This window comes from Sylvia atricapilla, chromosome 4, assembly GCF_009819655.1.
Source record: "Sylvia atricapilla isolate bSylAtr1 chromosome 4, bSylAtr1.pri, whole genome shotgun sequence".
Classification (NCBI taxonomy): Eukaryota; Metazoa; Chordata; class Aves; order Passeriformes; family Sylviidae; genus Sylvia; species Sylvia atricapilla.
The window spans coordinates 36,486,901-36,514,738 of record NC_089143.1 but is presented as its reverse complement, the minus strand read 5'-3'; the positions used below and the strand labels follow the sequence as shown (position 1 = coordinate 36,514,738).

The 27,838-nt window shown below is 34.1% G+C and overlaps 1 protein-coding gene across 1 annotated transcript in view; it reads right to left on the bottom strand.

Moving 5' to 3' along the window:
• Positions 1-27,838, bottom strand: part of GPM6A (glycoprotein M6A) — a 114,118-nt gene that overhangs the window by 9,064 nt on the left and 77,216 nt on the right. Inside the window, exons 3-5 of the mRNA XM_066317579.1 lie at positions 16,456-16,612; positions 2,793-2,946; positions 606-682 (exon numbers count right to left, since the gene is read on the bottom strand). Coding sequence (XP_066173676.1) covers positions 606-682; positions 2,793-2,946; positions 16,456-16,612 — 388 coding nt within the window. The remainder of the gene's footprint in view (positions 1-605; positions 683-2,792; positions 2,947-16,455; positions 16,613-27,838) is intronic.

Below are 27,838 nucleotides of genomic sequence, written 5' to 3'. Positions count from 1 at the left end.
TCTGGCTTCAGAGGGATCAACATTTTAGCCTCTCTTTGTTTTAGGAAGATATAATTTTGTTTGTCCTTTCTTCATCTTTTATCATTTAAAAACAAAACCAGAAAATTCAGCTGCACTGAAACAGGTGGCATCTGTCCAAGACAAAAACTACAAAAAAAAAAAAAGAAAGAGAGTGCTAAGAGCTACTATCCTAGTGCTTAACAAGGTTTGGCCAAATCCATTTGAAATCTTTACTTTCCTGTCATAAGAGTAGTCATAAGTCCTTCAATCAGTGATTCATTATATGGACCTATTCATTGTGCAGCAAGGGCATTGGCTTTCAAAAACATCTCAGTAACAAAGAAAAAGATATTGGAATAATTGAAAAACCCCAAAAAAGCAAACCACAAGTGTATTTAGAAAACAAATGGATGGAGTAATCGTACTGACTAAATTAGGTACTTCGTAAAAGACCATGAAAACTACTTACCTGATTGTATTTTTACTGTGATTTAATTCATCACCCTAGGTAGAATTAGACCATTACAGTAAGAAAGCATATATCAGCTACTTCCTAATACAACATATATTATGAATTTGCCAAAAGTACTGTGATATTTATTTACCTCATTAGAGTCACACATCTTGATGAAACTTTCTGATGAGGTGCAAACCTTCTTTTCCTCTCCAATAGTTACAATACCTGGGGAAGAATAAATATTCACATTATTTAGAATTCTTGGTACAGATCAACCTCATTTATATGAGAAAAGCTAAGAATTTATTTTAACAGTGATATATGGGTTTTGTTGACAATCAGGAGTCTGGAGCAACTCTCCTGTGAAGACAAGCTGAGGCAATTGGGATTGCACAGCCTGGAGAAGAGAAGGCTCTGGGGAGACCTTATAGCAGCCTTCCAGTAACCAAAAGGGTCAGTCAGGAGAGCTGGAGAGAGACTTTATATGAGGGTATGCTGCAGTAGAACAAGGAGTAATGGCTTAAACTGTATGAGGGTAATCATAGGTTAGATGCAAGGAAAAAATTCCTTATTGTGAGGGTGTTGAAGGACTGGAGCATGTTTCCTGGAGAAATGGTGGGCATCCCACCTCTGGAAGTGTTGAAGGACGGGTTTGATGGCGTCCTGAGCAACCTGATGTAGAGGAAGGTCTCTTTACCCCTATGGCTAAAACCATTATAGGACTCTATTCTATTTCAGCCAGCACAAAATTAACACATCACCTATTTAGTAAAAGTCCTGCTAAGAAACATGTAGAGAAGAATTTTTCTGCCATTTTTGAACATATCTTTATTCCCTATTTTGATCAGCATAACAATTAAAAAAACATAAATTATGTGTGACCAGTGTATACACTTAAAATGTTCATAAACCTCTACTGTCATGTGTAGAAATGTGCTATATATTGATTTCAAACATATTGATCTGGCATAAAGCTTCTTTCACAAGTTATAAGAAAAATTACACAAACTTATACTTTACTGTTTCCCTTTTCAGCAATAATATATACAATGTACCTTGCTTCCTTTAGCTAATGTCCAAATACTAAATCAAAGACTAGCTTGAATAAAAAACTGTAATTAACTCATTTATAATGAAAAGTGGTTCTTTCCTAATATTAATCAGTGTTTTTTGCACTGAATTTACAGGAAGCAGGTACATTCGCAAAATATAAGCTGTATATGTTAGAGTTCTATGAAAATTATAAATTGAATTAATAACAAAAAGTCATGAATACTAACAAAATAAAAGGTTGTAGAAAGAAAAATTAATATACTTGATGGGATCTATACAGTTAATTGCTTTTTGAACTCACCTGCCACACTATGTAGGAAAAAAACCACAATAAATAATAAAAAATGGCAACTTTTCTTCCATCTCATGAAAGAAAAATGTCAAATATTTTATTTTAGGTTAACTGAAATGTTTACTATTAATGAAACTCTTTCTTAGCCAAAAGAAAGAGCAGCACCTTTTATTTTTCATGCAACAATTAAAAATATACTGTGATTTTGTTTTAGATCAAGGAAACAGAAAGATAAGAAACAACAAAAAAGAAAGACAAGAAACTGTCCATTGAATGTATGATTACCCAAAGCTCTATGGGTTGAGAAATCACTAAAACCATAACCTCTAGAATCAAACCAGTCTTGTAGAAGGAAGAAATTGAATTACCATCATCAAAAGAAGAATCCTCAGAAATTTTAAGATTACAAGTCCCTTTCTATCCAAATTTCACACCCTCTTGAAACACACATATATTCCCACTTTATTCTAACCTCCACTATTCAGGCTTTATTCTCATGCCCTCTTATCTCTCTTTCCACCAATTTCTTTGAGTGTTACTATCTGTATTGTTGTTCTCATGAAGGTTTTTGAAAGCAATTAATCTTGTCATGTCCCAATTCACCTCTGCAGAGACAGCTGATACCCTAGAATCTCACATCTCCAGGTCATTGTCCTACCACAAGAATAAAAGTAATTCTCCAGAAAAATGATTAATTCGGAATTTTAGACAAGTTCCAGCAATTTCTAAAGAAGACACTAAGCCAAAACCCCATGCTAGATTTTCATTACTCTGGGAAGATGGACAAGGTTGACTCAATTTTTGTCAGGTCTGGAAAGGCAACTCATCTTTTATACAATCCCCAGACTAGTGGGTAAAAGGGCAGAGAGAGACACTTAACAATTGCTTCAGAAACACTGAACAGTTAATTTCAGATACATGGAAGCAAAGCAGTGGAACACTATCTTTTGTGAAATCTTACTTTTTATTTAGTGCTTTTCATTTACGTACCATACTGGCGAAGATCCAAGCAGAGATTAGCTCCATCCACTACAGTGGCATTTCGGCAAATGGTCCACAGATTGAAGTACATGTAAACAGGCAGAGAAGTGAAAGCTGTAACTCCAAGCCAGGCCAACATAAAGATGTATGTCAGCATAATAAACTGCAGTAAAAGAAAGAAAAACAAAACCAGTGTAAGTCAGAACATAACTGATAAACCCTGTGGAAAAAAAAGAAGCACAGGATTCCACAGAGGAACCACAGCGTTCCACAAAGAAAAGGAACCACAGGGTTCTGCATTTACAGAACAAATGCATCCATGACTGGATTTGTCTGTTTCTGTCCTTATTTAATTTATGGTTATGGTCTGATAATCCATTAATGATCAGGTCAAAATAATGCCAATGCTCTAACATAATGTTTCTGAAGAACAAGAACGATGCTTCCAGAAGTGCAAGCTTACTCCATCTTCTTCTCAATCTTGTGCCAACAATGGATGCAAAGCAGCGCACATATCTGTCCCTCTCTCATCAGCACTACTCCATAATTAGGACAAGAGGCCCTATGGTTGTATCTTCCACTGTCAATCATGATGCAAAAAATGAAAATTAAATACTGTAAGACTTTGCTTCTTTTACTTTTAAAATTCGAGTCACAACCAAAATGAGCCTTTGTCTATGACTGCCACAAAATCCCACTTGCAAATCCATTTTGCATTGAACCAATGAGACTATATTTTTGCCATTGTTATTGCATTCAGACATATTTGGGGTCTACATACAAACAAATTCATGATTCAGAAAAAAGGTAAGTAAATGTCCTATAATTATGCAAACATGCTACCTGACTGCTCCTTTGCTAGGCTGAGACTACTGGGAAACACTGATTAATAACAAACCACCTTTTCATCTTATGCTGTAGAAAGGATATGAAGAGGCTACACAGAAAAATGTGGAAATCAGTCTCTAAATATGGAATCCAAATAGCCCCAACATTTGGTGGCTTCAGAAATTATGATGTATCTAAACACATTACTAGAAACAAACAAACAAAAAATCATACTAACATTTTTCTAGCTACTAACCTCAGAAAAATATTGGCTCTGAAAATAAAAAGTATTTTTGAAAGCTGAATAACTGATCAAAAAATCTACCTAAAATTAAACCTTAAAGAGTAAATAAGGGATAAATGGAAGATATTTTCTTGGTTTTATTGGGGTCTCTCAATTCAGATAATACAGGAAAAATCCTAACATAAGTACAGATTTTTGTTATGAAAATCAAAAAAGGTCAGAATCTAAAAGGTTGTAAAATGATACTTAAAATTGTAGCAGGGTGGCTTATCTGATTGATCTGATCAGGAAAAGCAATCCAAAACAACAAAAGGTCTGAATTTTAAATGAGGTACTCTTATTGCTTTGAAGTAATAGCATGGATGTTCTCAAGCAATATTAAAGATAATTTGATTTAAACTCACTTCTGAATATTATTAAAGAAAAGTAATTTTAATTCTGAAAAAGTATATTTACATATGGATTTAATGTAGTTTAATTAATCCAGTTAAAAATTATTTCAGATTAATTTTCCTGATTGCCCCTTGGCAGTAGCAGTTTGAAAAGCTGTTTAATACTTTTGATATCAGCTTGCTATCCTTTTCTTGGGTTAGTACTCCATGCTTCAGTACTCATACTTTGCATCCATACTTACCAATTTGACAATTACAAACTGATTTAATATGTCCCTCAACATTGAACTAGTTTAAAAGAAAAACTGATGTGTTTAATTAATACGTAAAGATCTCTAAAAAATCATCCATGTGGATAACGGCTGTATTCCTTATCAAATTTTCCCAATAACCCACTTAATAGAAACCCAACTTGTAAAATAGAGAAAGTGATAACACAGTCCAAAATAAATATGCACCCTTGAGTACTACTGTAGACATTTCCATGAATCATTTGTTCATATATTGGAAATTTTATTCCATCTATTGAAGAGCAAATAGTTAACACAAGTAAATGCTGTTCCATAGATGCTCTTTTTGTTGTTGTTGTTGTTCTTGTACTGTTTTCTTTTTTTCCTTTCCATGTTACAGTGTTAAAGTTAATGAAACAACATCTGGCTGAGCCTCAGGCGTGCATTTACAAATAATCACTTGGAAAATTACTTAGAAATGTAGAATCATGGATATGGATTCCCGACTAAAATGCCATGTCCGATCTTAATTCATTATCAAGCTAAAGCGTTGCACTTATTTTTTTCTAAGGCAGGAATAATAAATAAGAAAGAAGACTGTCTTGGTACAGACTTTAAATTCTCATTCATTCTAGAAGTGTTTTAAAAGTAAACCAGCCTCCTAGACTATATTCTTAGCTTGTCAAAAAACAAGTCTGAAGACTTACTTGTGATCCCTTTAGAAATTGTGAAATAAACAAAACTTAAAAAATTTAGTACATGTCTCAGTGTAACACATCCATAATAATTTAATGGAGTACTGAATCTTTTATATTAGTTACATTAAAGAAATGTAATAACTGTTTTTATGACTGGGTTCCATATGGATTTGAGAATTTTCTTACTTTGTGATTAGCACCAAATGGAGAAAAAAAGACAGTCCTTACCATGAGCATTAAAAATTCTTTAATTATCTATTTATTTTCTGATCTGCGGTAATAATGAAGAAGCCTACTCAAAAATCCCCACTGAGATAATGCAAAGCACTAGTAGAGCAAAGAGGGGGAAAACAGAGCTTATTATCCTCCAAAAATTCTGCCTTGGGCATAAAATGATAGTAGAGATCTGTCAGATGACAGTTGCTGTGAGTCACAAGGGCTGATTTCTCAGAGAGAATTGTCTGCTTGTTATGGAACAGATTATCTTTAAAAACATGAATCTGATTGGTTGAGTATCTCAGAAAAAGTTGCTCAAATGATGAATAATTTCATTTTAAAAACATATTTTAGAAAAGGAAGAACTTCAGTTTTCCTCTGTCAATTGCTTTCAGCTGAAGAGCCAGTGGCCAATGACATGCCTAATTTTATGTCATAACACCAAGAAGATAGGAAAAAATATGGAAGCTTCCTTTGTTTATGTAAAAATAATAAAACCACAAAACTTCATGTTAAAACATTTGGTAATCATAGTTTATGCCTGGAAGCTGCTATCACTGATATTAGTGATAAAACACAGAAATGTGATCTGGGCACCTTCCTGGTGTAAGGGCAGTAAAATAGTTTAACCTTGCACAACAAATGATTAGTTTCTAGCAATAGCAAGTAGTAGCTTATAAATTCTTTTTATAATTGAATGAAATTATGAATTATTTGATTAAAAAAAAACACAGGAAAGAATAACATTATTTTTAGATCATTTTATCTGCTATTAAAACCCTCCCTCTTTGCTCAAGAGAACTTACAAAGAATGCTTAAAGAGCCTGTTCACTCCAGGAATTAAATTCAGAACCAAATCTCCTGAGATTCAAAGGGATCTCTCTCCTTTGAAGTAGCATTCTGCTACGTGACAAGCTGAAGATTTCTGAAATAGTATAGCATTTTAAAGAGGTATCACTGTTTGTTCTTTAACATCCTGTCCATTGTGTTTAAAGTGAGAATTACTTTCTCTGATCCATTCGATTTTCACTCTAAAAAGCCAAACACATAAACCCAAAACAAACTAGAAGTGATAGTGAAATTCATCTACCAAATCACGAAGATAAAAGATCACTAATTTAAACTCAGCTCACATTTGCAAAGAATAGCTGATATGAATGATTATTTGAACAAACAAATCTTTAACCTTTTTACTGTTTATTTTTTTTGTATCATCACTGCAGCTGGCAAAATGCTCTTGCTGGATTTTCTAAGTTTTTCAGTGCCAGTAATGGCTTTTCTGAGTTATAAATTATCAAAGCAGGCAAAGCATCAACCTTCTGGAATGATTTTTTAATCGAAACACACCAATGTCAGCAGAGAGAAACATATTTCAGAGCATATTCTGAAATTGTTTGTGTGGAGCACAACTTCTCTGGTGGTCATAACTGGTTGAAATCCTTTTTCAACTGAAAACATTACCAAAATCCTATCTATTTTAATAAGATCAAGATTTTAGTTACTGGTTGTTTTTTTTCTCTCCTCCTCCTCCTTTCTAATTCATGGGTACTTGTCCCATGAAAAGCATATTCATTAAATTTCAAACACTGTTCTTATTTTAGTTTTGTTATAAATAATTTAGTACCCCTGAAGAAACACTGTATGATGGCTTGAGTGACCCTAGGGACAGAGACAGTGAAATCTTATCTAAAAGGTACAGTTTCTACAAACAGAAATGGAATGGATAAAAAAAAAAAAAAAACCAAATTAAACATCATTCACTTCATTTTATGAGGACACTACAGCTTACAACAAGAAAAATAATATAGAAACATAGCAACAAATTAAGTGCCCAAATAAAACTTATCTCCAGTAAAGTTATGTGGCTGTGTAATTTTATTTTTGTTCCAAACCACTCAGTACTTACTTTTACACTTTCTCTCCATCTCATCATATATTTATTTTATATGAACTCCCTGATGTGAGCTCTCAATGCAGAGTTGCAAAAAGATGTACACCTTGCTGTGTTTGCATCACATTTAGATTTATTATCCTATGTCACACACACAAAAAATGAACACTTTCAGCTACATAAACTGAGAGGTTCCTTCCAAACCTCTTCTCAGCTTCAGAAATTCTCTTATATGGTTTTTACCAGAGATCAAAACTGCACCTACAGAGATCAGGTACATCCATCCTGCTCAAAGCCTATCATGCTTCATTATGAAACTCTGGCTGTGCTGGACATCACCCAGAATAAGCCCAGGGATAGGCTGGCTGTCTCTTATGGGAATGTTAGGAAGCAGCTGGCTTCTGCAGTGCAGCTTAGATTGGGGTTTGGGTGCATTTTCCAAAGAGAAAATGCCAGAACAAGGCGCTGTGTTGGAATTTTTGGCCACACAGAAGCATGAACAGAAAGATCTTTTCAGTTTCTTCCTGAATTGTCCCATCTCTCAAACACTTCATTCACTTTCAATTGTCTATATACTGGATTCAATACTAATAAAAAAATATTTAGTTTTAGCACTTTGCCTAGCCTCAAATTCATAATTGACCTTTGGCTTTCAGGCCTTCTGCTTCATATTGTACATTTTACCCAGAAAAATTCCTCTGAATTATTCCTACTGTCTCTACCCTGTGCACATTCTACATAAAAGCATTTGCATACTCTTTTTAAATTATTCATTGCAGCTGACACATATTTTCTCAAATGCTGAAATTTGTCTTGATGCAGTTGTACTGGGAGAGTACTGATAGAGTGCATAGTTCTCTCTTCAGGTTTAGATTTAGACACTGACTTCTTTAGACAAAGAAGTCAGATTTAAAGTACTACAAGTGTTCCCATTTCATGCCTGTTGTTTATATGCATTCCATTTGCTATAATGCAGAGTTCTGACTATACCTTACATGAACAGGCCAGATTTAGTAAGGACTCTTTTTCAAAAAACTTTTATGGCAGAGTAGCTTAGAGATTAGGTATTTGTTCCTGGTTATCCCATGTATTATTATCCTGCAGGAGTTTAGTTCTTCTTTTCAGAGGTTCAGATTTCATCCAGCAGATTTCTGCTTTGGTTTTTTTGGGTTTGGTTTTGTTTTTATTTTTTTTCATTTTTAAAGAAGAATTTCTACACAGATACTTCTACCTCTTTCCAATGGAATTTTTTCTGTGACAGCATCTTATATGTATAATTCCCCATATGCAAATATGAAAGAGAGCAAGTAGAAAACTTGCTGAGTTCCTCTGGAAAACATTTTAACAATGCAGAAGCTCAAACAGCATCAGCTGTTTATTTTAAAATGTTGTCTAGAAGCAAAAATGCTACCATTTCTTTAAATATAAATAAATGAGAAAATGAAAAACAAATGTGTACAGATATCTTTAGACATTAACAATGTTTTAAAAGGACTGTTGAGTCCCTCACAAGGAAATGGCCTCTAGCATTCCCATTTCTGTACTAACTGGCATCTCCAAATTCATGACTCATTCATGGAGAGAAATAAAAGACAAAGCAAAAATATTTCAGCTTGCCTCATTTTATATACAATGCTTCTGGAAGAGACTGTTGTTCTGATATTATCACTGAAAGCATTGTAAACCCCAGAAAATACACACATGCAAAGTCTTTTCTATAACATCAATTTCATTGCTAACAATCACTTGTTGGACATTTATTATTGCCTCTACAAAACATGTTCATCCCCTCTTTCTCTCTAACATATTATACTCCCAGGCGCAGCTCCAAAAGTCTGTTGAAACATGGATAGATTTCATGGTGTGCTATTACTGTCATGTGGTTGATATTCCTTGGCTTGCATTCAACTCAACTCCTTTGAGAGGAAAAAAAAAAGCCAATATTAGGTCCAAATTTCTCTTCATAGAGGGATAGACTTCTCACATTTGCCTAATTGAAAATCCTTAATATACTGAATACTACCTAATGTGAATTTCCTGTGATTATTAAAATATGTTAACAGAAAAATATAAAATCCCAGAAAATTGAAATTATATTTTGGTACAATTTTGTCTGATTTTTTTTTAAATTTTTCTTCTACAGATAGTCTAGATGGAAGAAAAACTGATTTTGTCAAAATTAAGATCAATTCTCACTGTTGCTTGCTGCTTTTCATCTGCACGTAGATTTTTCTAAATGTGTATTTCAAGGTTAAAATATTCCATGATTTATTTCTATTGCTTTGGAAACCATTTAGATACATGTAAAAACCTGGCTTACTTTCTGATTTATGCTGTTGATTTGTTGGTAGCAGTGTAGGAGATTTCCACAGTCACATCAGAAATGATTCTCTAACAAATTGATTCAATCTTTGAAATATTACTTAATAAACAAATTTATGAAAATATCAGTTTGAAGAAGGCTTTGCATGGATGCAAGACTGTTTTACCTTAAGATGTTATAATTTGTTTCTTTGGTACTTCCTTAGAAACCAAATATTCTAATTTATTTTTCATTCCTGAATTTTCTTTACAACGATGATCAGTCTGTAGCATTGTGCTGCATAAAGTTATCATTAGTTGCTTTATATATCCTTCAGGAAAGACCATAATTTTTGTAATCTGACAGGCTTCTGAAATCTTATAGAAAGCATTGGATCTTTACTGCTGCTTGACAAAAGCAAAATTTCCTATGTTATTTTTTTTTACAATCTTTCAGACAGGATTTATTCTTTTCTCAAAATGCACATGCTCATATTTTCATGTTTACAAAGTTATCCTCCTCCTTCTGGTTTTCTTTCTGGTGTTATTTTTCTAACGCTAGGAGGTGCAGCCTGGGAATGTAGCTAAGCTATTTGCTTTGTATTTAAATGTGATTGAAGAGAAATAATTTGGTTTGAAACCGGCTTTTTAAAATATGGATTAGATATCTTCATTAAATACTCCTTTTTCGTGTGCTCTCCTTTCTATGTTCATGACATGTAACTCTCTAATTTGAAGACATAAGTTATGAAAAAAAATCAGTTACATCATTACCTTTTCCCTGACAATGTAGGCCAGTCCTAGTAATAAATTTTCGAGGTTATGCTACCAAATAGCTGATAATTTTTTTATAGAATCCTGAACCATACTCTAATGGCTTTCAGTGATGATAAGTTTTCTAGACACAGATGAAGATAAAGTGTTCAGCTGGGAAAGGACTGAACAATAAAAATTGTTTACATTTTTAACATTTCTAAAATTTGCATTGCAACCATAGTTGAACACAAGGCAGTGAAGCTTAAAGTAGAAATAATAGTTATAAGTCTAAACAAATGTGTCACTCAAGGTTAGTACTTGGCTGTCATAAAAAATGTTTCCTTTCCTGATATAGTAATGGGCTTTGAGAAGCCTATGCGAAAATGAAGGGGTAGGGACCTTCCTTGCTTGTTTCCTGTCTTGCTAAGCATTCAAAGTCAATAGCACAGCCTTTTAAGCTTTTATTGTGACCTTAAAAAAATTTAAAACCTTCTCTCCTTCCTGTGCAAGTAGTATCAAAAATATTTACAAAGCTAATCATGAATTCATAAGACATCAACAAGAAGATGCAGTTCACGTGAAGAACAAAGGTATGCAATTTCTGAGTTTTCTTTCACCATAAAAGAATGAATTTGTGATAATTCCACTGATATTCAAAAGCTTAAATAACTATAAAAAGAGTAAGATGTCTAGACATAGTTAATAAGTTATCCAGGTGAGAACAAGGATCAGGGAAAACTGTCATCTGATGAAACATTCTAGTTAAAGCTGAGATGGATTATCTGAACATAGTGGAAATAAAGCTATCATCTTGAGCAATTTATGCATACTTTGGAAACGTATGACAGCAGTTTAATTAACAAAAAATACTTACTGACTTAGTTCACATGCCAAGAAAAAAATCTGTCATCAAAGTGCAAGACACAAAGCACAATCTGAAGCAAAAAAAATCCAGTTCATGCAGTTTATCACCACCAACAGCATTGCTGTCAGCGAGCAGCAAGACCAAGGGAAGATGATCAGGTACTGACAAGACACATTACAATGTCTGGCACACTCGTCTACTAAAGGAAGTGATGAATACCCCAGTCAACAAAAGGGCTGCATATGAAACATATGGGAAGTTATGTGAGAAAAGGAATATCAAATCAAAGTATGATTTTATACATGCAGTATTCCTAAGTGAGAAAACCTGGAAATATACAATGAAGGAAAACAAAAAGGCCTGGACAGATTGCAGAAGTAAGACAGAAAAAAAGTAGAGTCAACATCTAGATATGCACAACAAAATAATTTCTGAGCTCATTGCAAAATATTTCTAAAAATATAACAAATAGTAAAAAAAGTACCCTTGCTTTATTCTTTCTTTTCAAGATGCCATATGTATATTAACAATGTAGTTGGATTGACATTAAGACACTAATGACATTAACATTACTCTATTAACTATTCACCTGAGTTTTGAGCTATTGCTAGAGCTTGTCCTTCCTATTTCAAGATCAAGAGCAGAAAACTGCAAGGAATACAGTTCTCCAAAGAATTTCCAGCACCGGCTTAGTATCCAGGGATAAGATGAATTCCAACAATGTATAAAGTTGCTAATATGTTTTCTTTCATCCACTAACTCCAGCAGTGTTTAGATAACAAATGTTATTCACCTGAATTCCATGTTAAGGGGCCGGGCAGAATACATCCAACTAAATGCATATAGTTGATTGAAGAGCTTAATATAAAAGACATGCCTTAAAAGACTTGAGGGTTATTCTCTTTGTAGAAAATAGGACAAGTCACAAAAAAACTCAATTCATCTGACAGCTTGCCTAAGCCTCACTCTCCTTTAACTACTGAAGGAGCATAGGCCTTTGTCTTGACAACCTTAGTGACATTCTTAATTAGGTAGGATTTATCTGTGTCATAATATGTTCCCTCTGAAATTAACTATTGCATTAGCTTCTGGGTAATTTGTGGGGAAAAAAATCACTTTTCTGGTTTTCAGCTGAGCAATCTGAAAGGTTAGAACACTACGAACCTCACCTTCCCTATTTCCCATATCACGGTGTAAAACTACTTACAGCATATACAACTGAAGATCTATGAGGACAAGAGATTTTTAGATACTTTCCCTAGTTAAGATTGGTTTAAAGGATTCTTGATCCATAACTATATCTGCTATCTTGGAGAAAATTTTTCACAAATATAGTATGAAGAATACTACACTGCTCAGACAAGCCAGAATCTAATCAGAAGCAAGGCCTCCCTGTCTGTCACATCAGCATTTTTTCCCTAGAATATCCAGCCATGGTATCTAAATGTCAGAAATTACATCTTCATTTCTAACTTTCAGAAATAATACATCTGTTCTGGGTGGGAAAGCCAGATGAGCCTGCACTGAACTCTCCTCCTCCTGTTACACAAAGAATCTAATGTCAATATGATGCAGTTTCACTGCCTCTAGAATAACTGGTCTGGTAAGGAAAAGATGAAGTGGCAAGTTCGCAGATGGTTTTTCAAAACATTTGTGAAGCTTCCATGGATGTTTTTCAAAATAAAATCTGGAAATATTTTGGGAAGTTCATATTTCAGTTTAGGCACTCAAGAAGCACGTGTGAAATAGCACATGCTATTGATAGGTAATCAGGTACCCAGATTTCTTTTCAAAGGCAGAAAAATCCTTGTCAGTAATTAGAATAAAATATTCCTAAAACTAAAGATACAGAAGGTAAGTGCGGTTTAAAATATAAAGCATTTTAAATGTTTAAAATCTTAACATGGTTCTTTTGAAAAAGAAGATCCAAAGAAATAGAAATACAACTACCATGATGAAGTCTTTATATAATATTTTCTGATGAAATAAAACAAAAACCAAACATCCTTTCCCATTTTATAGCATAACATGAGGGGGAAAATGTCATTGTATTTTTTTGTTCATTTTTTTCTGTTGAGTCTGTAAGCAGATATTCTAAAACAAGGTGTAAATGAGGCTTTCCACGGCCAAGGGAGCTGAGTATAAATAGGAAGGATATTAAATTGCAAACATGAAAAGTGTTACAGTTGGCTTTAGGCCTGTCTCCCATTCTTACTAATCATGCTGCAGCACAGTTATATATGACTGTTTATTTAATACTCTAAAACCGTGTTCAGGCATGGAAGAATGAAGCCTAGAAACAAAGCCATCCCTTCTCAAATGTGACTGGCATTGTCTTACTGCTTTTGTTTTACTTTTCACAGTAAATTAAGTCTGCAAACATTGCCAGTGAGAGTCTTTACTGTCACTTTCACAAGGCCTGTCTCAGATGTGAGAGGCTCTACTCCATGGCAGCACTGGATGACTTGGATGCCAACCCTCTAAATGCTTGTATCAGCTGATAAGTCAGCTATACAGTCATTGGGAAGGTTAGGCTTTTTCCATTACTCCACACAAAAAAATTCCTTTTGTCCATTCTGAACTAGAAAGTGAGCTATTTGCAGCTGAGGAGAGAGGTCAGGAAGGGCACATGAGAACTTCTTTCAGATGTTGGCTATCGGTGTTGTTAAGCGCCTGCTTTTTAAAAATACTTCTTAAGAAAGAGAAAAAGGTGTTACTTGTCATATTTCCAAATATAGAAATACAGCTTATCCATATAAAGTTAAAATTAATTTTCTTTCTGGATTTTTTTATTTATATTGATGCTTAAACTTCTATTTTAGAAAGACATAAACAAATTTGATGTGAAATCGTGGTCATGACTAGAGCTTTTACAAAGTGTTTTTAATGTGGAACTATATTTATAATTTTAATTTTTCAAAACAACAAATATCCTGTGTGTACATTTATTTAGTATTAAGACACTGCTGAAATAAACCAAATATTTAATCTTTGACAGTTTAGATTTTAATATTTACAAAATTACTAGCTCAAAACTTTATACAAGGAAGCTTTCTTGCAACATGTAGTATCTGCCAACCCATTTCAATAGCATTATCTCATTTTGGCAACTGTACACAACAAAATTTATTACAGCACATTTTTAACAACCGAACAATCTGGCCTTGACACACAATACTGATTTGGTTACATCTACCTCTCCACTATTCTTTTTTTTTTTTTTTTTTATTCTTAGGTCTCATTTCTTTATATCACTGCATGCGTTGAGGAACTGAACAAATTCTAAACATGTCTCTCTTGGACTGAAATATTTTCTAATTCCAAATATATATATACATATATTTACGTCTAAGATTTTTTTTTCCTTAAGAATTTTAAGTATGAGGCAATGAAAATCAATCTAGTCAAGAGGATATCAAGTTTTAATTGACATATACTCTCTAGAGCACAGACGCTAAAGCCAGAATAATAGTACAAAAAAACTCCAGATATTTGTATAGCAATCTTACTGACACATAATCAAAATAAGACAAGCAATCAAACAGCAGGTTTGTGGGGTTTTCTCACCAGGAAAAAGAAAAAACTTCCACTACTTCAAGAATAATGACAAAAGGTATTTAATTCAAACTAATTTATGGATTATTGTAATTGTGATCATACACAATACACAGCCTTAATCTCAGCTGCACAATGTGTATCAACCCAGAGATGTCCAAAGTAAAATACAAGCATTGCAAATTACTGATGAGGAAAGTAAAGTGTTGAAGGAAATAACAAAATGAATCATTAAAATAACAACAATGATATTAACCATAGGATAGCTGTTTAACCATTCATTTCTTCTAAACACATGCTATAGAACTACAGTTGCTAAAATTATTAGAGGATGTAGCACTGCTCTGCTGCAATACTGAGGACAGGCATTCATGGGAGCTGTGAAGAAAAAGAACGTTCTGAAAATCTTGCTACTCAATACAGAACTGGAACTAACTTAGTAGGTCCTCAGTGAATACAGATTAGAGGCTTCTTTCCAGAAGATGAAAGCAGTGTTGGCATAAGTAATGACTGCTCTTTATTTAATACGTTCTAAATCTTTTTTTATATATTTATTTAAAGGTTTTAAAGCAATCTTAGTCAAAGTGCCAAAATCATACAATGATGACTAGAACGAAAGAAAAAGAGACAAAACCACAGGATTACTGTGGTGCAGGTTATATCTACACAGAGATGACCTACAGACTGCATTCCTCAATTCACAAGATGCAGATCATCTGTGTCCACTTTAACCTTACATGCCAGGATATTCAAAATATTAGTTTTGATAGTCTTTGTGTGACTGGAGGTATCTATTGCTTATATTTGTTTAGTCTGTATTCCACTTAATTAAGTTTAACAGTTGTGGTAGAGTACTGTGGGAAACCCAACTCTGCCTACTAATTTATATATATTGTTTATCATTAATACAGCATAAAAAATAAGTGTACTTTAACCTAGATCTATTTGGCTGTATTTTTCATTTAACATTCATCACAAAATATCAGGATTTGATGCAGACTGTGTTTTCAGAAATATCCAACTCCAACAGCTACCAAGTGCACAGGCCTCGTAGCTTAGATGCAGAACAGTCAAATACCAAAAAATTAGTTACTTACCTGACACTGAACAGAAATGTTTAAATAATCCCAGTTGAAACAGTCAGCAAATTTAGTATGATAAACTTCCATTTAAGTCCTAGTACAAATCAGAATTTTTTGAATCCAAGTTTTCCAGGGTCGTAAGTGAATGGTCTCTCCAAACCGGAGACAAACACAGGAGTAAATAATTGGCTGTTTGCCGTTTAGAAACAAAATAGAACCTGATGACTGGCCTCAGTTTGTTCCAAAAAGGAACAGGCAAGATTCCTAAAACAACTGAAAATATTAGAAAGGGAAATATTTAATTCCCAGTAGAGCTGGAGGCCTTACAGTTTTAGTCCTGTTCAGTACAGCTTATGTTGCTAAGGTAATGAGCTTTCTCATTCAGCTGGTGGAATTCATTGCTCCTGAGTAGCAAGAATTATTTAATGTTTAAATGAAACAGAGAATATTTACAACACTCTGTTCTCCTTTGCTGTAATTTTTAACTACTGAAATGAGGTAACACAAAATATTAAATAGAAACAAAACCAAAAAATAAGCATCACAAAGCACTAAAAAAATATACAAAGGATATTGGATTTATGGTAAGTACAAAAGCTTTCTTAGCCACTTACCCAGGCACTCACACATCTGCCGCAAGTGGTGATTTTGAAATCTCCATAGAGATCCTTGATGGCACCAGTTGTAAAGAATCCCTCCACCATCAGCAGAATGCCATACACAAAGAATGCAGCTGCTACACCATATATCACGTATTTGAAGATGTCAATCCTGCATAGGAACAGCAAAAATTAATTATCTGCATAAAAATTTAAAGCTGACTCTGAAATTTCAGGGTGAGATAATCAGACCCCCTGAGTCTAAAACTTCATGACTGACTGGTAAGTGCTGATGTGCCATAATGACAGATGAAGCTGAGGACAGGAATGAACTTTGAAATAAAGGAGCATTGATCTAAGAAACAATGTGTCATTTAATCTAATTAAATGTAAAAATGGATCTGTTTAGGTAAGACAGAAAAAATTGTCACATCAATTTAAATGTCAGTGAATCTTCAGGGGTTTTTTTCCCTCTAAATGAAATGGAAAAGAAAAAAAAAAAAAAAAAAACAATAGAAAAAGAAGCAAAAATCTGACAGATCTCCTAAGTCACGCATTCTGTCTAGCACTTAGGTTATACAAGATATTTAGTTACAATAGTCAATAAAACTTTCTGCATATACAAGTAGTTCTCAAGCTGCAATATCAGTCTTCACTATCTTCTCATTGTTATTCTCCAACCTATTCTCCAGTGGATGAAGTATTTGACACAGAATAATAAAGTCATCAACAGAGGTTCCTTACTTCCAACCAGAAACATATTATTCCAGAAATAATGAGGTCAGATCATCTGGAATTCTTCTATAATGAGGCTTTGAAACATAATTTCACAGACACAGCTGAAGAAACAGAGGGATGGCTTGCAGTGTGATGTGCTCTGAGCCCTAGAAGGCTCAATTCACTGCAGAGATCACCTGGGTTGTGTGGTTGTTCTGCCCAGAAATGCCTATAAGTCCAACATTGGCTCAAGGAGACTGTGACTCCTAAACATTCTCTCATGACCAGCATTTGGGAAAAGGTTTTCAGTACAACTTCTCTGTTCTGTTGTCTAAACTTGGAAAAATTCCCAGTGACCATAGTCTTGGATCAGCAGATTTTGAAGTTTTATACTTGAACTTCTTTAAAAAACTAGCCACAGTAAATTTTCAGTTTGTTGATGTGACAAGGCAGGAGCTGTGCCACTCTTTATAAAATGATAACACGCAGATTTAAGATGGTACTAAATTCGAATCTTATTCTCCAGGTCAAGATAGTGACACCTCCTAACAATGAAAGACAAAAAAATAAGGCTGAGAAACATTTATATCTGCCAGACGAATTTTGACAAATCATTACCCACACTGGATGTTTTCTCAAGGCAATTATTAATATTTTTATTGTTATGAAAGGAAATATTTAATAATAACAATTCCTTAGGAGCACATTTCCCATCATCGCTCAAAAGACAACCCACAATACACATTTTACATGTATAATACAATAAAAAAAGCTCAAAAAGCCTGTTAGATTATCTTTGACCTTGAATGGTTTACAAAATATTCAAAGTCAGGTTCATATCTACATTAAAAAAGCATTCCAAATGCAGTTAAACTTCTGACATAATTGGGGATAGGACAAGTACTATAAATGAATGCACTTGGAAATGAGACAGGTTAGGTTTTCCCCTAACATTCTAATGCCAAAGACTTTTTTTTTTACATTGCTTTTTGATTCATACTCAAATGAAAACTAGAGTAAGTCAATTTCTGTATGGAAGAGATAATTGAACAACTCAAAAAGGTGAAACAAATTTAACACTGTAGATGGTATGAGACAATGATGAAATTTATTTTAATATATATAAATCTGATTACATTGCAAAATCCCATTTGCCTTATTTGACAGGAATTCAGCCATTGTAACCTTTTTTTAACATCAAAACTGTGTTTTAAGCCTGTCTTTTAATGATTGGAAAAAAGGTTACAAAAACAAATACATAGCAACTTTGTGACTATTCCAAAAAGTCCCTTCCAATGACAATATTATATACTTTAAACAATTGTGACCTTCACCAGTGGTTGAAGTCTGGGAGTTCTGCCAGCAGCAGCTCCTCTCAGACCTCCAAGTGCTCAGTTACAAGCTCTCATTGCCCTAAAGAGATTAGGACTTTTGAGATGTCCAGAGACTGTTTCAGTCCTTACAACAGCCCTTTAAACCATCTGTGCTGAGTCCCCTACTGAGCTGCTTGTGTCAAAAAGAGTACTATGAGATCTATGCTTTTCCCTTAGCCTTATGTGCATCTACAGGAATAACTTTCACTTAAGCCTTCCTTTCACAAAAGGAAAAAATATATATAGCCCAACACTAGCCAAATATAGAAATCTATTTCTTCCCCATCTACTCATTACAGAGAGGTCATAAAATCTCTATTCATCAAAGTACATGAGATGAAATAGCCAGACTTATTCCAAGGGAATAAAGCAAAGAGTAAAAAGATAAACGAAAATTGTGAGAATCACTCAACTACCTCTTTAAAAGCCAGATAGAATTGTGTTGCAATACATCTACATTTAGTGTATGCTGTATTTTAATAAAATGTATTACAACAACAACTTTATATAGAAATAGTTTTGAAGATAGCATTGCTATTAAGTTATTCTGCAGCATCAAATACAGTTCACATAATTTTTTTTTCCTCATTAAGTCATAATAGATAAAAGATAGACCTGTTAAAATGAAAATTAACTTTCTTTAAAATAAAATGTGATTCTTTGTGGATGAACTCCGGGAGATTATTTGCCATCTGTGCTTCAGCAAATTCTCAAATGCTGCAGACAGAGCACGAGAGCAGCCATGGAGGTAGAAGGGAATGGCAGAAGGAGTGATGAACATGAGCCAGTAGGCAAGATGGGTAAGGACAAAGGAAAACAACAAGAAGGGCTTACATTCGTGTTAAGCTGGAATGGAAAGGAGGAGGGGGGTAATGAGCAAAGAAATGAGACAAAACAATAAAGATAAAATTTTGTTCTTCTGACAGGATTTGAAAATATATACATAATGTGAAGACTAACACTACTCTGACTTAGGCTGCTGAGCAGAATAAGTTGAATGATTATCTAAGCATAAAATAATTGTGAAAAGCATCTTGAAGATAGTAAAAGTTTTTTTTTTTTTAACAGAGAATAATCTAAACCATATTTTGCATACTGCCTTAATCTAGTAGATTCTCCATGTATTCTGGATCTGTCTTTCCTCACAATGCTATGTTCAGAAATTTAAAAACAAAAACATTACTGTTTTTAAATTGTGGTTTAAATCAAGCCGATCCTTCAATTTTTAGTTCTTTGTCTGCTGATATATAATTAATTATTCCATATTAACTTGACTCCTTAATTCCTTAGTCTCAATCTGGATTCTATCCAAAAAGAAGCATATTTAAAATATCTCTAGAGAAAACTCTCTTCTTCTGGCAGAAGGTATTCAGGGAAGCCATCAATGCTAACTTCTCAATGAACAGGTTGAAACTGAGTACCAAGTAGACTATCCCAGCAAACACAAGTGAGAGGTGAGTGAAAACATACTTAGTGAGTCAGACCGATGTTACAGATTTCCTACTGTGAATTTTCATGGTGTTTTGGCAAATTTAAGTATTAATAATTATAATAAATCAGCAAGAAAAAAAATAATTTGTTGAATAATTGTGTCTATGTTCAGCAGGTTTTTGTGAAAAGTGTGTTAATGTTGTTTTGGAACTATCCACATACTTGCTAGGATTTTTTTTTTTTTTTATTAATACAGGACTGCAGTACAGACATTTAGTTTTAAGTAACACCTAAAGTTCACACTGATTTGCCCTGTGACATGATTCTCATGCTGCCCAGAAAACTATTGCATTCAAATAAATTGTGCGCTCACTTCAGCCTGAACAAAAGAAAAAGCCTGATATTCCAAAGGTTTTCATGGGTCTACCCACCAGAATACTAGATATTACTGTGGGACTAGTTTTTCTGAACTTATAATTCTGTCTCACATTTCTATTTCTGATTTTATAACACAATTTCTCCAATATGTACAATGATACTAAGATATTACAGATGTAAAATAGAATATGATTGCTAGTAAACTGTATCTATACTCTGAATGCAAGTAGTTTCAGGAAATTACATCTATTTCCAAGCTAAAAAAACCCCAAACATATTAAGACAATAAAATACTCAAAGCAATCAAAGTACTGCAGTGCTAATAAAATTATCATGGTACAATATCTAATGAAAAACTGCCTTTTTCGTTTTTCAGCCTACACAGAAAATTTAGAAGGATGAGCAATACATGCAAATGTTCCCATTGGGGTAGAATACCTTTTCCTGTTTTGGGGGGCTGTTTGGGTTTTTTTAAAATTTTTTTCTCTTTCAATTACAGAGAAATTTGAATACTTGATGTTTCCATCTAGAATACAATAATCTCAGTTACTCTGTAAATCAGAAATCCTGGCCTTCATGCTGATCCTCTTGCCTCCTAAGGGACTGATACAAAGAGGGTATTAAGACACTGTGATAGCAGCCTTCCTCCTCAAGCTGCCTCAAGCTTTTAGAAACAGTTTTGCAAATGTGTTTTTAGAAGAAGACAAAATACAAGGGAATGTTTGCAAGCAAAAAGATCTGTTTAGGCTATCCAGAAACCAATGGAACTTCTGAAAAGATGTTCTCAGGCTTTCCTGGAAACAATTTCTTGGTGTCAGTTCATGATACTATTCACTTAAAAAACAGGTTAAGCAAAGAAGATAGCTGGTACCATGAAACACAGAGAAATTGTTAGGAAAAAGGGGAGATAAGCAAAGACAAACTGCAGAAGGAAAACAAGTAGGGAGACAGCTGAATTAATAGTAATCATGTTAATAGTCATACTACCTGCAACATAAGACAAAAACCCCCAAGTGACAGCCCAAATGAGGTAAAAAAACTGAAATACTCTCACTGTGAAGGAAAAAAAAATGAAAGTACTAAGAAAATGTCAGCATAAGTCCATGAGAAAGTTTTTCTAGATTGGGTTAATAAGGAGTTTAACTTCTAAATTTCAGGTGGGAAGAAAATAAAACTGGTGTATAAAATGCTCAACTTAAGTTTACCAGGAAATGATAAGAGGAAAGGATTAACACTACAGAAAAGATAAGGTCAAAAAACACCAAAATGTATTTTTTATTAGAATAGGAAGAAAATGCAATAGAAAGAAAACAGAGACTTTGCTTGTGTATTTCTGAAAGAAATTTTATGTGTAATTATACAAAACATTTGCTCAAAACTAAAGCCAGATTTTTAGTATTATATAAAGAAGACATCATAGTACCACAATATGCAAGTTACATTCACCTTCTGCAAGGGCCAGATTTTCTTGTTCTACTCTGAAACAAAACTGATGTGACATAAGTACCCATTGGTTTTAATTTGTGGTGTACAACTCTCCACAGGCATGCAGAATAGAATCCTAGATCATTACCCTCTACAAGTGTGTTGCCTCCTTCCTAGGAATGGAACAGTTGAGTAGAGATTTTTTGCAAAACATCTAAAAAGCAATACAGAATCCTCAAACTAATGGAGGAAGAGCAAAAGCAGCACAAACCACACCTCTGCTCTATGAATCTTGTAATGTTCTTGAAATAGAAAAATATTTAGTATAAGAATTTTAGTAATCATGAAATTGTGACACAAAATACTGAATTTTTACTCTGACTGATGGACAAGGCTTCTCCTCAACATTGTTTGGGGATTCCCCACTGGAACTAGTGCAGAGTACTGTGCTTCCTTCTGGTGGAATTACATGATGGTTGTGGTACACTATGGATACTGAAATTCCAGGCAACCTTCTATAGCAATACAGTGTAAAAAGATGTGGCAAAAGCATATCACAGGATTTGTGAACGTTTCATTAGTACAACCATAAACTTGAATACATACAAAGAACATACTGACAGCCTAAGACTGACAACTTGTTACTCTATGTCGAGATTGGGATCATAATAGGGAATTTACCCCTTTTCAGATATCCTGTGGAACAGAGAGTTAGTTTTACATGGCACATAAAACATATCTAGCAATACAGATATTACATATAAACATATGCTTTCCATTTTATCTGTTTATAAAGTGAACTAAGACCAAAGGGAAATAACAGTGGTCAAAAAAGAAAAAGATATTTCTATGGAGATGATCCACCTATAGAGAAAGGGAAAATCACAAGACATGAAGTGATTATAGCTAATCTAAGATTACAGTCAACCAGGAAGGAGAGCTACTTAACACAGTACTAAATAATACAGATGTCTGCTGAAAAGTAGGAGACTCTATTTGCACAGAAGACCAATAAATTCTTTATGCACGATCACTCTGCTGGTCTTCACATGCACTGCTATGAATTTTCCAGATTATTCTACTGGTATTCTCATGTGGTACTCTGAATTTCTTTATTCAATTTCATAACACGTCTTTGCAGGTAATTTCCAAATCCTAGATTTTACTTATGTAAGTTCTCACTGATATTGCCTTTAACAGAATACAGAAGACTGGACTACATAATATAGCTGAGTAGGTGGTAAATTTGAGCACTGCATAATCTTGTAAAGGTCATGTTCTCAGGTACTGATATTTTTTTGCCAGATTTGATGCATCTGTCAATGATACCAGATCTAAAATTCTGTGTTCTGCATCTAATACTTAATATGCTGTATTTTTCCAGTGTTGCTATTTGCATGTGAATCAATCATTCCAATGAAATAAAAACTGTTCTCCTTTAGTAAACTGCATCTTCAATTACACTGTGCTCTCTCTGGTGATTCCTGCCAAACTTGGGTCAAGGTTGGATATTCAATGCAGAGATAACTTCATTCTTCTATGCAATGTCAGTTGCTGTTTCAAAACATGCTATGGCAGAGGCCTGCATAAGTTAGCAAATATTTGATACAGACCCTTACGTGCTTTGCTTTCCATAATACATATCGTATTTAAAACATAATGTATTTTCAGATTTAAAGAATGCCAAGCTTTTGTAAGAGATCAAAAATGTATAGGGAGAACCAGATTACTACTACTGTGTACAAAGTAGATGCCTTAAATAAAATTATCTAATCATCTAATGCAAATGTTTATAAATATCACATTTCATATTAGCTGTCCTTTATTATGGGTCACATTGTAATAACTTTCACAGTATTTCACTAATATAAGTGTAGAAATACTGATAACAGTAATGTTTTAGTGCTACCAGCATTTAACTTGCAATAGCAGCAAAGTCAACAAAAATAAAAGACAGCAAATCATAACATCCATTCATCTGCCTCTCAAAACATTGATTTTATCACTAAGAGGGGAGATATAAAAGATTCTGCACCGATTTTTTTTGTTTTACTCAGAAGAAAAGAGTTGTGCATACATATGTATATTTCAAAACAATACCATCTTTATAAACCCTGACTATACACTAACAGAAAAGTCATCAGCAAGCATCAAACTTGGCCACAGCAGTACCTGAAACACAGGTTTCACAATGTGAAAGGGAGGAAATTTTTAGACCAAGGAAGGTGGCACCAATACAGTGTCTATGAGACTTTCTGTAGAGAACACAGTGACAACAGATTTACAGATTGCAACTTCATATAGTTTATTATTTGGTATCTCACCTTTAAAGAAAGGGAATTTACAATGACCTGAATTAGCTTTTACTGTAGAAGGAAAATGGGTTTAATGGCACTATCAGGGAGATTTCTTCCTTTTCCACTCTAAGAGCATGATTCCCTTGTCCCCTGGCCTATATATCACAAACATGTGACAGATGGCACTAACTGGTCTTGCGTATGAAAGAGAAAGAACTGGAAAAGGATGCTCTTGGGAAATACACAAAACATACCTTGTGCTGCTGATTTTCTAAAACCTTCTTTTGGAATTTGTTCCAAATGTCAGAAAAATATAAAAATCCAGCTCATGAGATAATGATAATCATGTATCTGTTTCTGCTGACTTTACAATCTTCATAAAATCAGTGATTAAGTAAGAAAATCTAGTTATACCTGGTACTTTGCAGATAACATTTGCTACATTTTATTAAGTTATTACGAGAATGGCTGAATACAACATTCACCTCAAGCAGATTGCCCAGTTTTAGTAAAACCTACAGAGCTGCTAAACTGACAAAGTCAGCAACATAAACCATTCACCTCTTGCAGTTAAATATTATAAAAGCAATTTTTAGGATAATTTAAAGCTTCATATATATTTTCTTAGGCTCCCTTTGGATCACAAAGAAGTAAAATAGCTACTCTACAGCCACTGAAAGAATCCATATCCCCCCAAAAAAAAGCTTATGACTTCTGCAAATTCCCAAATAGGCATTCCTTCACTTAATGGAGAAGTGGGTGGAGGGAAACAGCTACCATTAGAACAGTGATAATGTTGATAGTGAAAAACTCTGGAACTGTAGGGAATGAATCTTCCCAAAAGCCATTCAGAAAGCAATATAATTAGAGGTTAGTCCCAATGAAAAGGCCACATATTGATAATTCCAAATGTTTTTATAGCCATCCAATTTGTTAAAAATTACTGTCTAAGGAGAAAAGAGTCTATTATTCAGCTATGTGATTTTTGAAGATATGTGCTCTCCATAAGGGATACCTGTCTATACAGCATGTGTTCTCATGAATTTGAACATATTTGATTTATAATAGCTTTCAAGTATTTAGAGTAGTTATTTTACCTTTCTCCCCTAAAGGAACTAAAGCCAAGCTATAATCCAGTGCTTTGAGGCAAAATCTTTTTTTAAAAAATAATATTCATTAGAAGTTTTTGGTGTTTGTATCTTATTACAGGCTGAATTTTGGGTTGTATTTTCCCCCTAAAAAAACAACCAAGAAAAAAACACTCTCTCTACCCTAACCAGCATCTCTCTAGGTTGCCTCCATAACTCTGGTATTATTGACTGTGATAATTCTGTATTTTAACTTGGAAAGAAAAACATAAATTTGAGAAAATGTATGTAACTCACTGGCATTTATAGACTTTAAATGGCAGCTGAAAAACTTGTTTATAATTTTTAAATTACATATATTTACTACTTGTCAATATTTCCACAGCAGATATGATCTGCAGCTGGTATATATATACTCTTTGGATTCAGACAGCAGCCCAGGGAGATGGAATGAGGGACCAGTCTGCAGGACCAGCACTCAGATCACCTCTTTTATTCCAGACCCTGTTGCTCTTGGCTGAATTCCCAAGGTTTGAATGCCTCAAGGGAACTTTGCAGCCTATTGCAGGTTCTTAATTAATTAATCTCTCTCCGAGTGTCAAGGCATCATGTGGAGTGTGGGCAGCCCAGAGGAGCCTCAACTCCACGGCCAGGAGAGTCTGTGGTGAGGGTCTGAACCTCTCCAGCTTCGCTGAAATGTGGTCCTGGACCATGGGAAGGCTGAGACAAGGCCCTAGGAGGGACAGTCGGGGCTGTTGATGCCCTCAGGACATTGATATGGATGTTTCTGAATGTCCTCTTAGGATCTAGGTATTTTGGATTTATTTTAGGCATTTAGAGGATGTTTCAGATTTAGTTTATGCCCTCATTATGCCCTGCTTTCTCTACAGGGTTTCTTCTAAACTACAGCCAGTAGCTGCATCGACAGAGATAAAAGATACAGAGTGGCCTGTGAGTTGTGTTATTTGCATTACGAACAAACACTTGTGGCCACAGTTAAAAGGGCCTTTCTCTCTTGCCACCCACATAAATAGTTCTCAGATAGAGATTGATTTTCATGCTGAATGACATTTGAAATCCAGCATGCTAATAAAAAATAGACAAAAACCATAAGCATGATTAAACAGAATCTAACCCACTTCACTCCACTGCAGCATCTGCCTGGCACATTTATCATAAAAGGGCAGAGTCCAGGTCAGTCTGAGACACTACACGGCACTAGAAGCATTAAGAGCCAAAATGTGTTAAATAACCTCTAAAAAGTACAGTTGAGTAGGGCACACAGCTAGATTTTTTTTTTTTTAAGTTCTTATCATTTTTAATTAAGAAAATAAAAAACACAATTTTATTTCCATTTCAGTATGTATTGTTTTAAGAATGTAGGCACTACAGCATTTTTTTCTACTTACATATTCTTCTTTCTGGTTTTTCTTACATATTTTCTTACATATTCTTCTTTCTGGTCTTTCAAAAGTGTAATTACTATAGAGCTTTTGTACTGCCAATGGTTAATCAATATTTGTGAGAAAATATAAAAAATTTATTCTCTCTACAAAATTATTTTATAAGCATAATATAAAATAAGCATACTAATATAGCATAATATCTACAATACAATTTATAATATCTACTTAAACAGGTAGAAAATTAACATATGCAAATTTCTTTGTGAGTCACACAGTTCATCCAGTTCAGCTTATCTGCTTTTAGTCAAAATATTTGCTCCTCTTGTCTTTAAGACATAAGTTTATATATAACTTTCACAACTGAATAAAATCAAATTTCATTACAGTAGGTCTGCCAAAGAAAGAACTGGTTTTAGTATCTCTTTAAGTAAACAAAGAAAACAAACAGATCCAAAAGCTACTAGCTAACAAAAACAAATGCCAGGGCAGAAAAAATTACCTTAACAATCCTTTAATCTTTCATGATGAATTATATGCATTTGGACTGTATTCCCTGACTGATACTTTCACTTTAGTATGTGACAGAGAGAAGCTGAAAAACGTGCTATGAAGAGAAATCATTGATTTGTAGCTGTTCTGCACTAATAGCTTCCTAGGGACTAATAAAATAAGTTAGAGCCTAATAAAATGACTGATCTTTCATTCAGGATAACAATGAACCTTAGCCACCAAGTCAAGCCCAACTCATTATTCTAAATGACAATCCAAAAAGGCAAAGCAGAAGATACATCTTTCCCTCAACCCAATATATTCAAGGACATAAAAATTCCTTGATCCAAAGAAGAAATTTTAATTTGGTGTAGCAGTGTCATACTTATTTGGTCCATGCTCCCTTCTGGCTACAAATCCCACAGTGAGTACACCTAAAGTGTGCAGAGAAGCTTTGGATAGGATGTTGATAGTATAACCCAAGAGAAGTTAAGAAATTTCAGATCCATTTCTAGCTTTCATGCAAACAATGGTACCCAGTCAGATCAAATCTGCATATCTTGTTCATTTTTCTATGTCAAACAGTGAATATAAGGAAAGAGAAAGAGCAGACCAGTCAACAGGATAACTTCCAATACTAGCCTAGACTTGGTGACTTCCTGAGCTGGATAAATCTCTGTGTCATTAAAACCATCAATGGATTCATTCTCCAAGATTATCTGGTCTTCCCTTGAAGCCATAAAAACTTCTGGCACTGGTAATATGCAAATTATATGCATATATGCGGGTTTATA